General features: G+C 48.6%; 1 protein-coding gene across 9 annotated transcripts in view; it reads left to right on the top strand.

Moving 5' to 3' along the window:
- The window catches only part of MEF2D (myocyte enhancer factor 2D), a 219,263-nt gene that overhangs the window by 173,093 nt on the left and 33,426 nt on the right, over positions 1 to 12,744 (top strand). For all 9 annotated transcript variants that reach the window (XM_074980969.1, XM_074980972.1, XM_074980967.1 and 6 more), the window contains 2 exons: positions 6,733 to 6,943; positions 9,808 to 9,864. In XM_074980969.1, coding sequence (XP_074837070.1) covers positions 6,733 to 6,943; positions 9,808 to 9,864 — 268 coding nt within the window. The remainder of the gene's footprint in view (positions 1 to 6,732; positions 6,944 to 9,807; positions 9,865 to 12,744) is intronic.

The raw sequence follows: 12,744 nt of genomic DNA, 5'->3' as shown, positions 1-12,744 counted from the left end.
ACCATATCACCAAGAGGTAAGAACAGGCTTTCTCATGGCACTTTTGTATCCAGCATTGCAAAATATTTACATGCCTGATATACTAAACATTTATATGTCCCTTTATGCTTCGGCTGTCATTCCAGAAGACATGATTCCATGTTGATGTAACTCATTAAAATACACTCATTAAAAAATACACTAACATGTCTCCTGTTCTGTTTTACCTATAGTCTGCCATATATTTCATGTTAAAGCAGTCTCAGAGGATGACCCAGCACATGTTCTTTTTAAGAACACTTGCACAGCAGATTTGGCAAAACTGAAAGAAGGTGAGAATTCTAAAAATAGCCAGAGCATTCAACACAAGGTTTAATCTTCTGAAGGGCTGTCCAAAATCTGAGAGGGGCTGGGCATGGAACATGCTTTCAGAAGTCTTAAAAGAGCATCCCTTCAAGGCGGAAACTACAGAACCCAAACCACCAATAAAAAAGAAAATTAACCTTCTGTTGGTGGCATCTGATTCAGATGATAAATAACGAGTGTGTGTTGGTCTACTCTGCTTTGACTTGTTATCGGCGTGTCTTCTGGAATGACGGTTGAAGTATTGAGGAACACAGGAATCTTTAGTGCATCTGACACAAAAATATCTTGTGACTCCAGCTTCAACAGTGCCATGCAAACACCTGTTCTCACTTTCACGTGACATTGTAAAGAAGAAGCAGGCAGCATTATCGCCTGCAAATTGTAACTACAGTTGGTTGTCTAAGTGGTTGGCTGAACAAGAAGTAGGACTGAGTGGACTTGTAGGCTCTACAGTTTTCCATTGTTTTATTTATGAGTGCAGTTTCTTTCGTATGTAATTCTACATTTGTAAGTTCAACTTTCATGATAATGAGATTGCATGACTACATTTATTAGGTTAATGGAAAATACTATTTCTTTTTGTTACAGCATAAGTATTTATATGCAAAAATAAATACCAAGTGATCATTGTACACTTTTTAGTCTGTGGTGTAATTGAAATCAATATATTGGAAAATGTAGAAGACACCCAAAAATTGAAGTAAATGATATTCCATTTATTTAACAAAGTGATTAATTATGTGGTTAATCACGATTAATTTTTTTAATTGCTAGACAGCCCTAGTATTAATATGAGTCATGGTGGGGAAAGGGAGGGTCAGATTATGACAGTTGACCCTGCTTTGGGATCAGAGCCAGTTTGGGGCCACTCTGCTTTCAATCCATGTGAATGCAGAAGGCTCCTGGCCCAACTCGCAACTGTGGCAGAAATCCAGGGTGGTTTTAGCGTGTGATTTCAGAGACTATGGTGGTGGGGTGGCATCAGGACAGCGATGAAAGGGATTTGTGTCAAAGGAAGGAAGAGGGGCATTGCAAATTAGTTGTTAGTTCAAGGGAGCAAAGACTGTTGAGGCAGGCAGGTCATCATCAGAGGGATTAGCCTTTCAGCTCAAGCTGCCGTAATTAACGTTGCGGGGAGTAGAAAGGGGGGCAGCTTTCCAATTGCTGGATGCAGGATTAAAAATAGAATACCCCAGTTCCTTCCTGCTGCTCCTTACCAGGCCACAGGAGTGACTTTTCTTTTCTTTTCTTTTCTTTTCTTGAGACTTCACTGTTGCAAAAGCCAGTAAGAAACTGTGGGTCTGATGCTCATTTCCCCTTTTCTACCCCTTTGGCAACATATAGGGACCCTCAAGCGAGTGTGATTGTCTCAGGCTATGTCTACACTAGGCAAAGTAAGTTGACCACAGATAGGTCTATTCTAGCTACACAACTGCCATAGATAGAATTACCTATCTGCGCTCGAGATACTTGGCTGTCCATACCGAGCAAGGTCAATGGGAGAGTTTCTCCTGTTAACTTCCCTTACTCCTCACATCTTGTGAGGAGTACACGGGTCAACTGTGGCTCCTGAGAGGTCGATTTCATGTGTCCCCACTAGATGCACGAAATTGAACCCCGGAAGGTCAGTCTTCTGGGCTAATGTAGACATAGCCTCATTCGTTCAATGCTTCCAGGGCAGAGTAATGAGACCTCACCGTACATCAGAATCAGGCCCTCCTTCTTTAGCCCAGGGCTCTGTCAGCAAAATGAGGGTTAGAAAGGAATCCAGTCCCAAACCATGGCAGTTACACTAAGGTCTTGATCATACCACCACAGCAGTAGAAATGGCTGCTAAAGTGGGTGTAACTGGAATACACACCATTTACGCTGCCAGAGAGGGGCACATTGGTTTTTTAGTTTATCTACTTAAGATGTTATTCCTGAATCACACCATGTGTGAACAGTCATGTTCTGGAATAAGATCACCTTCTTTCTGTTTACATTCACTCCCTCTGAAAGTGGGTTAAACTAACCATGGGAAAGGCCCTCTTGTTCCCGATTCAGAATATCTACACATGGAGTTATTCACTTATAGCTGTTGCACTTTAAATGCACATTCTAACTTGTTCTGCATTGTTGAACATAGACAAGCCCCTAGTGTAAATAAAATTCGAGCCTCAGGAGTTGGATTTTAAGGAAAGTTTAGGTCTTTGGACTTGATTCTGCCTCATTTGGTTCATCTAGAACTTTGCCAGTATCTTCACTGGTGCAAGAATTGCAGGGTAAAATTCTACATCGGGTGCCATGTAGGAGGTCAGACTAAGACCATCACAGTTGTCACTTCTGGCCCTAAAATCTGTGGGTCTGATTCTCAGCTGCCCTACATTTCGTCGTGTCCTTTACACCTGTGCAAAGTGAGTGTAAAATTCTACCAGATGAGTGTGTAGCATTTAGCATTCACTTTGCCCTGGGACAGATAGTTACATCAGGGCAGGGCAATGGGAGAACAGAGCACTACCCGCTTTTGAATATTTTATTATTTGTATTCTAGTAGTGACCACAGGCATCAATCCAGGGTCAGGCCCCCACTGTGCCAGGTTCTGGGAGCACACGGGAAAAAAGGAAAGTGTCTGCCCCAAAAGATCATGCAGTCTGTAGCAGCCAAGGAACAGGTTGATTAACAGCAAAAGCCCAGGGTCTGCCCCCTTGACTATGCCTCTTTGGTAACTACATTCACTAGTGGATTGTTGGAGCAGATGCTCTTCTTTTTAACCAGCTTTTTTGTGTGATGAGAACTAACCTGACTCATCTGCTGGGGAAGCTAATGACACCTTGTACAGAGAAACGGGCTTGAACGGGGATGTGCATTCTGAGTGCCCTTGAAACTGGCTTTCAAGAAAAAAGAAAAGCTGTGGATGTTTGGCTGATTAATGAACCTCTCCCTAAGTGAGTTTTGGTTTGTTGTGTTCCTTCCAAACCTTTGCCAATCATAACACTGTAGTTCCGGGTGCTCTGTAATTGACAGCTGATCTGGGGGAGAATGGAAGCTGCTTGGGTCACTATTGGCATGCGCCCAACTCTGTCCCCAACTGGGCAGGAGCGTGGGGAGGATTGGTGGGTCAGTGGTACAAAAGTGCAATGTGATATTTAAGAGCTAAAGGCTGATTCTTGTCCTCCAGTCCATAAAGGTAACTTGCAACAGTGGGTTTGACATATGCATCTGGCGTAGAACTATGTCCTTCCTTCCTTCTGATTATTTATTATGCAATAATGCCTTGTAGATATGCACAGCCAAACATTTAAGGGCCTGATTTCCACCCCCACAAACACACCCACAGTGTGTGTCTACACTAGGTACGTAATAGAGTATCCAGTTACATGACTAACCACTAAGCATCTGCTTATCAGTTAGTGCCATTTGTTACTTGCAACCACTGCAAGTAAACGGGGTGGCTGGGTCAGCCTCTGGTCCCTGCTTGCCCTGGGATAAGGTGGTTTCCCCCACTGTTGCTCTCATTTAAAAAGCTGAGCTGCACACAGGCTGGCTCAGCTTCTGTCCCCCCCACCCCTGCCACTCTGCATTTAAAAGGCTGAGCCTGCACTCAGGCTGGCTCAGCTTCTGTCCCTGCCATGAAGATCAGGCTCTTCCCTGTTGCAGAAGCAGAGCAACAGGATGTGAGGGGGCGCGGGAGGAACGGTGGGGTTAACTGAATGACAAACAGAAGTTTTGGCGGTTATTCTGTTACCAGATCACTCACTCTTTAACATGCTTAATCTACACTAGCAGTGCTGGTAGCTACATCACTATCATACGGATGCAGTGTAGACACTTCCTACAGAACGACGGAAGGTGTTTTTCTGTTGCTATGCTATAACCCTTCCTCTGAGAGAACGTAAGCTGCCTGGCTGTAGAAGTGTCTTCATGTAAAATTTAGTCTTGCTGATGGAAAGTTTACTCTTCACACCGATTCAGTGAACCTCTTCCCCGAGCAGTGTCAAGTCATGGTCCATGTAATTAAGTCGAAGTAGCATCCGTGCAGCAGTTGCATTGCTTACATAGACTGTTAACAGCTTTCGGGAGCCACACCTCAATGCCCTACTCGGATAGTACAATCAATACCAGTGCTCCTGGTGAGAACATGTGCCGCTGACCCCAGGAGACAAGCACGCACATGCCCAACTGAATTAATAACTACGGGGGCTGCGTGCTAATGTAAGTTGGGTTGACACAGTGGAGATGCGGCTCCAGATGTGGAGTGGAGACAGGTGGGGGAGGTTGGAGTGAGGCTGACAGAGGAATTCTTTCCTCGGCTTAGGCAGTGTTTACGCTAGCACTTGTATTGGCAAAACTTTCGTCCATCAGAGGTGAGAAAAAATCACACCTCCGAGTGACATAAGTTTTATCGGCATCAGCCATTGTGTTCATAGTGCTGCATTGGTGGGAGAAAAAAGTTGGCTTAATTACTGCTGTAAATTTTTGACAGTGAAGAGAAATGCAATTAAGCCAACCTGTCTTTGTAGTATAGACCAGCCTTGAGTCTTGTCTGTGCTGCTTTGATGCTCTGTGTGTGTGTTTGTATGTACATGTACCCTTAAAGTGGCTGTGAAGCCATTTGAAAGGGCTTTCATGTCAATGAGAATCTGGCTTATAAGGTCCCTTGCTCCACAGAGTTTTGCAATCTTAAAGCTCAAATCCAGTGATAGACGGTCCTTAAAGCCAGCTTGGGGCTTGGAGTGGCTGGATGCCCCGGCGATCTGTGAAAGATGTGGGGGATGGTTGGGAGGAGGGTGGCTTTTCCAGTCAGGAGCCCCTAACAGGATGGAGGGGTGGCTCTGCCATGTTCTCTCGCTTCTCGTTCTTCCTCTCCTGCAAGGCTAAGCCATGTTCACCTCGCAGCACTTTTGTAATGGCGTCTCAGTTACACCAGGACGCTTCCCAGCTTCCCTAGGCCAAAACATTAAATGGGGAGTGGGGGATTGTAAAGCCCTGAGAGAGCCTCTGAGCAGGTGCCGGCTCTCACTAATAAAGAGCTAATCAGTGACTTGGATCACCAGTGATTGGATTATCTGGGCCAAGTCTGGCTTTTACAGGAACTGAGCTAGATGGATCTGTCGCTTGAGCCAGGGGCCCAGGATTGTGAATTAGAGAGTCTTCTGTTGCTTCTGGGGTCAGAACTGTATGTCTTTCCGTTGACTGGCCTGCCAACAGCTCCATCAGTCGGTAGGAGCTCTCTGTTGCCTCCTTCTACAAAGAAAGCCGCACCTTGCGAGTGCATCGATTTGTCACCCTCTCTTTTATGGTAGCCACCTAGTGACTCTAGTTGAGGTCGGGTGTGTGGACAGGGATCATCTTTGTTCCATGTTTGTACAGCACCGAGTGCAATGGGATCCTTATCCCAGACTTCTAAGCTCTAGCTCCTTACCAATTATAAATAACAATCAGAGCCCTTTGTGCTGCATGTGCACGGTGGGACAGGATGAGACTCCCTGTGCTAGGTGCTTTACCTACGCCTAGTAAAAGATGGACGCTGCCTTTAAAGGGTTTGTGATCTGAACAGATAAAGGAAGCATTGTTCTCCTCATTTAAGGGTTGGGAATTGAGGCACTAAGAGAGATTGAGTGACTTGACTAAGGTCTTTCATTTGGTGTGTGGCAGAGGCGGGAATGCTTCTGAGCATGAGGGTGCATTAGCGCTCTAACCCAAGACTGTGCTCCCCCTAGAAGGAGCACGGTTGCTATCAAGCTTCATACTAATATGGAGGAAAAAGTAATGTCTGAGTAAGCTCTTCAGGGCTGGGTCTCTGCATCCGTACAGAGCCTCATCCACTCCCAATTGGAGCCTCTGGGTGCCACAGGAATAGAACTGCCCACTGTGAGTAGGGCTGTGGGCTATTACATTTGTGTGCAGAATCTACTGGATCTTTTCACTGAGAGACTTGGTCAGGTCTTTAGCTGCATAAGGTGGTGTAGCCCCACTGGTTTCAAACCTGGCAAAACCAGGTTGCAGGGCATTTCAGCTTCAGTGTGTCCAGATGAATACCCATCTCCCCTTTCTTCCCTGTCTTCATGGAGGGAATCCAACCGTCCCATATGTCTTGTGCCATGTTCCCTATGGCCCTCCAGCTTTTTCACCAGGGTAAAGTGGCTGCAAAATGCTGGCAAATGAGAATGGTGCAAGCTTGCACCTACTTTGCACTAGTGCAAATGGCCACACAGCTGGTAGGGCAGTAATGAACTGGGTGCATGTTTGAACCAACTCTGTAAGTGGTGTAAACCAGTGCTGTGGCATTCCAGCCCAAGAATCCAGTCCATTGCTGCACTGTGAACCTAACAGACGTCTGCTCCTGAGTGCCTTGGGGTGACTCCTCGAGGCCGGTCCCTCATTTCGTCTGCCTCTCTCTTCAGTCTGCAGTGCCCGCTCCGAACTTCGCCATGCCAGTGACGGTTCCAGTGACCAATCAAAACACATTACAGTTCAGCAACCCTGGGGGCTCCTTGGTGACCCAGTCGCTGGTGACCTCTTCATTGACAGACCCAAGACTTCTCTCGCCACAGCAACCAGCCCTGCAGAGAAACACGGTGTCACCAGGTTTGCCGCAGAGGCCAGCTAGTGCAGGTGAGTGTTTGACTTACTGCTGCAATAGCCAGGAGAGGGCAGCTTTGTCTTCAGCCTCCAGTCTGTCATTCATCTCACCCGTCACTTTTTCTGTCTGTTGTCAGTACAGCATCTAGCATAGCAAGGTCTGGTCCATGACTCAGGCTCATTCCTAAGCATAAAAGAGGAGAGGTTAGAAAGACTGGGGGCAGGTCTGCACTAGACCTTAAAGTCAATTGTAGAAATTCAGTTCCAGCTATGGCAGTTGTTTAGCTGGAATTGAGGTATCTGTGGTCGACTTACCTGGCCGTCCTCACTGAGGAAGGTAGATGAGAGAGAGTCTCCCATCAACCTTTCTTACGCCTCGCGAGAATGAGGAGTACAGGGGTTGACTGTCGGCCCCAGATAGTTTGACTTCGCACATCCCCTGCGACTCTGGAAGTCGGACCCTGGAATATCGACCCTGACCAGGTCCATCTCCCGGCTAGTATAAATGTACCCTGGGACTTTTCAGCTTAGGGACGAGGAGACTTGGGGAGGATATGATAGAGGTCTATAAAACCATGACTAGTATTGAGAAAATAAATAAGTAAAAGTTAATTGACTTGTTCCCATAACACAAGAACTAGGAATCACCAAATGAAATTAATAGTAGCAGGTTTAAAACAAACAAAAGGAAGTACTTCTCCGTGAAAGTCATGGTTAACCAGTGGAAGTCCTTGCTGTAGGATGTTGTGAAGATCACGACTTTAACAGGGTTCAAAAAAAAAAAAACTCGATAAATTCCTGGAGGACAGGTCCATGAGTGGCTATTAGGATGGGCAGGAACAATGTCTCTAGCTTCTGTTTGTCAGTGGCTGTAAACAGATGACAGGAGAGGAATCACTTGATTCCCGGTTCTGTTCATTCCTGCTGCGCGACCTGGCATTGGCTGCTGTCCGAAGACAGGATCATGGGCTAGGTGGACCTTTGGTCCGACCCAGTCTGGCCATTCTTATGTTAAGTGCTACTGCACTTCTCTAATACTTGAAGAGGTCCTGCATGCTCACCGAAGTGAAGGACAGATTTTTCAGTTTGCTTACAATTCCGAAAAACCAAAGGGGTGGAAAATTCCATTTGGGTCAAACTGTTCGTTTCAGGGGGAGAGCATCAGTTCAGAGGTCTCCCTTCCTCCGCAGAGGCAGCTCCTGTCAGCATTTCCTTCTGTGTATTGAAGGAATCCTGTTTCCTAAGCGCTGTGTGCCTGCACGGTGTGGAACACCGTTGCTTATGTATGTCAGAGGGGAACAGAAAGCTGCGCTGCCGCTTCTAAATCAAAAGCAGTGCTAATGTAGTGGGGCCTGTGGTTGCCTGGTGTGTGGGAAAGGCTAATACTGACTGCTTCATGATGTCTCTGAAATGGTTACACAGAACCCTGTGTACTGGGTGTGTCTGGGACGACTAGTGCTGGTTAGAGACTTCTAAATGCTGCCTGAGTATATCGGGAGCCATGTGTCAGTTACATGGGGGCTGCTTTGCACTGCTCTCTGCAGAAGGGCGTTAAAGTGAATATAATGCATGTTCCCTTGAAAGCCCCTTGATGTTGCCAATTTGTGTAGAGGGGCCTTAATGTGAATGAAAATCTGGTTCTAGTTACCTACCACTGGGAATTACTGGTCTAAAACCTACTTATGCAGTCACTCCTCTGAGGATCTGAGCTCTGGAGATTCCTAGCTCGAAGAGCGGATTGTGGTAGAGGTTGACGCTCTCTCATCCAGAACTCTCTCAGCCAGCAAATTCTGTAATCCGGCATGATTTTAGTTAGCTGGACGACCACTTAGCAGGGATGTGGCCAAGTTTTCCACGGTCCCGTAAAGTTTGTTCGCAGCCACCAGTTCTGGCTCTCTGTGTTCTGTGCTGTTATTTAGTTGTAATTTACCTCTAAATGATTTCTAAGAGCCCAGTAAGCAGTGGATGTGTTGGTAATGCTGCTAGACAATACTGACCTCCCATGGTCTGGCAAATTCTCTCATTCAGCACTGGTCAGGTCCCAAGGATGCTGGATGAGAGTGGTTCAACCTGTAAAGTGGTTGGAGTAGTGGACCAGGAATCAGGACTCTTGGGTTCACTTTTTCTTTCTCATTCTGTGAAGGAAGTGTGGTCCAGTGATCAGAGCAGGGCTCTGAGAATTAGGAGGCCTGAGTTCTAGCTCCTGATTTTGGGAAGGGAGCGTGGGCTAGTGGTTGGAGCAGTGACATGTGAATATGGACTCTTGAATTCCTGTCCCAGCTCTCTAAGATGTCGAGGTGGTTATAATGGAGAAGGACTGGGGACTGCTGGAAGAAATAACAGTATTGAGATGTGGTTGAAGGTTTCAAAACAGCAAATAAATGAGCAAACATCAAAGTCTGTTTGCAAAGGGGCAAAAGGGCTCGGTTCGCTGGGAATAACTTTCCAAGCCCACAGTGAAAAGCTGCACTTCCCAGCCATTTGTCTTTGCATGACGCCACCCCAGTGGGCTTCTCCATCATGCCCCTCAGGCCACCTCGGGACTGATTTCCATTCGGTGAAAATGTTATCTGATAGCTCCTCTTCCCAGGCCTGGCGCTGAGTGGGGGTTCTCTCCTGCGGAGCGCATGTCCCTGTGAGGGCTCAGAACAGCAGAGCCATGCTGGATTCCAAGCCTAGTGATTTGGAACGAGCATCTCACTCTGACTGCCTCATGCCCACAGGAAATGTATCTGTGTAGATCTCGTTTGCACTCCTGGAAACGCTGTACGTTTTACCCTGGATTTTCTTGATAGGAGTGTCGTACTGTTGATTTCCCCATGTGCAAACAGTCTACAGCTGCTCAGTGTCCTGAGTGCTACATTAACTTTGTCCCTGCGTCTCTTGTTGCTTTCCAGGGGCGATGCTTGGAGGAGACTTGAACAACACAAACGGAGCCTGCCCAAGCCCAGTTGGTGAGTGAGACCACAGACCACCTCTGACGTGGTTGCATGGTGGCCTAGAGTGGTGGACTGGGACTCAGAAAACCTGGGTTCAGTTCCCAGTTCTGCCACTGGGTGACTGTGGGCATGTCATGGCTCTGTGCCTCAGTTTCCCCATTTGCTCCTACCCTCCTCTGTGAAGCGCCTGGAGCTCTGTTGTTGAAAAGACCAAGGTGGCGTTACTGGTAGAAAGGATCAACTCAGACAGCTAGTGTCAGGCCTGGAGTGTGCTTTCAAATGCCACCAAATCTTCTAGGTGTGGATTTGTAGCTCCGCAAATTTTGTGTGGAGGGGCGGCCTGTGATTAAACTGCTGGATGGGGCCACAGGAGGTCTGGGTTTGGGTCCTGGCTCTGCCCTAGGGGATAATTTTCTCTCTCTCATCTCTGCTTCTTTGTTATAGTTGTGTTTTGGGTGCACATAACCCACTAGAATTCAAAACTGAACCAAACTTTGTATAGTCTGGGAGAGGAGAATGGTAGCTGTGTGGCCAAAGCAATTGGCTGGGACTTAGAGCTATGTTCAGTTCCTTGCTGTGTCACAGACTCTATGATCTTGGGCAAGGTACTAGCATAGAGACAGACCTGTGCCACTCTGGCATCAGAAAACACCTTCCATACAACATCCACTTGAAGGTCCCTTTCCGCTGCCCAAATGAGATTGGGTGTCACTATCAGTTCTTCCTCTGTAAAATGGGGCTAACGACACTTTGCGTGTCCCATGTCTGGTCTGTTTAACGTGCAGGCTCTTCCAGGCAAGGATGGTCTCTTTCTAGATCACATCCAGCACCGAGCAAAGTGAAGCCCTGATCTTGGTTGCGTCTCCAGGTGCTCCCATGCAGTTACTTTCAATCATAATGATCAGAATTAGGCAAAAAGAGTCCTAAACGGTACAAAATTGCAAGTGGGTCACATGCCTCTGTGGCACAGCATAGGAGTTCAGTCCAGAGTGAGCTCGGGCATGGATGATCCAAGGTCAAGGAGATGGGAATTACCCTCGCAACATGAGGTTCAGGGTGGCAGCTCAAGATTAAAATCCCTGTTCATGTTGCTGCTGCTATGGCTGGGCTCTGGATCCTACAGCCCAATGGACCTAGAACCCCATATCTGCACAGCCCAGGGGGCTGGTTCTGCACCACCTCTGGTCTGCTGGGCTGTCCAGAGTCCCACTAGCACCACATTCAGGGGACAAAATTCCAGCATGCCCCATAAGCCAGGGCTGGTTGTAGGGGTGAGGCAACATGAAGCAGCTTATGGCAGACAGCCTGCACTGGGGGAGTTCTCCCTTGCCCCTCGGCAGTGCCCTGAGGCCTCTGGTGTATTGCCAGAGTGGAGAGCAGAGACCAGAACATGGCCAGGTCTTTAGGAGTGTTCAAAATCTGGCTCTGAATTCTGCTTGAGATCATCAGCAAAGTCAGGCCCGCTGGGAAAGAAGCCTTGAGGACTGGCCGGTGCATCTAGTGACAGAGCGGGTCTCTGCCTTTCTGTAACCCGCCCCAGCCCCCCCCACCTTCCCCAGCCCCCCACGTCAGCTGTTGCGAGCGGCTGTTCCAGCTTCTTGCTTGGCAGGATCTATGAATGTCAGAATTGACGTCACTCAAACATTCCTCTCATTCCTCCAGCCACTCCAGGAAATGGAAGCGGGGCCTGCGGGGCTGAAGAGAGCCCTGCGATGCTATCACCGCCTGTTGTTTTCGACCCAGACCTCATTCCCAAGACCTCCTCATGCCCCTGTCCCCACTTAGCCCCACACGAACTGCAGAGGGCAGCAATTGGACGGAGAATTCAGGGGGGTGCCCCTCATATTCACTAGGCAGATGAGGTGCTGGGGAGCTTCCAAAATCTGGGGCCCCACCATAAACTTTGGGTTCCCCCTGAGGCTGTTGCGCCCCTCATCCACCCCAGTAATGCCTCCTTTGCTCTGGTTCCCTTCAGTGCGGGAGCGTAGCCTGGCCAGCGTCCTGCCGTCGCCTGTGACCTTGGACTCATTCCTTCCCCTGGATCCCTCTGACTGCTGGCCTGGGTCACTCTGGGATTCCCTGACAGCTTAGCACTAACGTCCAGGCTCCATACCCTGTGCCCAACCACAGACAGAGGGTTGCAGGGGAATTCGGGGGCCTGGCCAGAGCACGTTGCACTGCGGCTGTTCTCGAGTCCCACAGACTCACGGGGGAGGGGGTGCAGATCGGGGCCATGGCCAGAGCACACTACGTCATGAGTATTATCCACTTCTGGGACCTGGACCAGGCCTAGAGCACATTGTGCTGTCGGCACAGCCCCACGGTATGTAAGGCAACAAAGTGCAGCAGCCCTCAGGCTGCTCTAACTTACCCTAGGGCTGGGTTGGCTGTGAACAATTTCGGGATACAGTCAGTGGGACCGATAATCTCTACAGGACCCTGGGCAAAGTGGGAGGGGGCCCAGCTCTGTGCCCCCAGAAGGGGGTGGGGCCAAGGGCAGGAAGGGGTGGGGCCAGTGAAAGTCACCCTTAGCATCACCAAGACTACTGCTGGGCTCGCAAAGCTGCACAGAGGGGTGAAGCAGCACTACCAGCGCGTCAAAGAGCTCCAGTTGCCGTGCTGCCAAAGGAGTGGCAGTGGCCAGAGCTTTGGGCCCCTTTGAAAGGCTGGGCCTTGGCACAACTGCCCCCTTTGCCCTGCTCCTGTCGGCTGGTTTGGACACAGGCACAAACAAGTCTTAAGGTGTCCCCACACCCAAGCCCAGGAATAGACTCATTGAGTCTGGCCTTGTGTTTTCAACCCTCCCTCTCTTACGCTGCGTCCCGCTCTGTGAGACCGTGTAGGGCTGTAGGAGAAGGGGCTTTGAGAGAGCTGCTCAGACGCTGGAGAGCTAGG

Source organism: Carettochelys insculpta, chromosome 30 (genome assembly GCF_033958435.1).
Source record: "Carettochelys insculpta isolate YL-2023 chromosome 30, ASM3395843v1, whole genome shotgun sequence".
Taxonomy (NCBI): domain Eukaryota; kingdom Metazoa; phylum Chordata; order Testudines; family Carettochelyidae; genus Carettochelys; species Carettochelys insculpta.
This window is presented reverse-complemented; position numbering and strand designations above follow the sequence as displayed.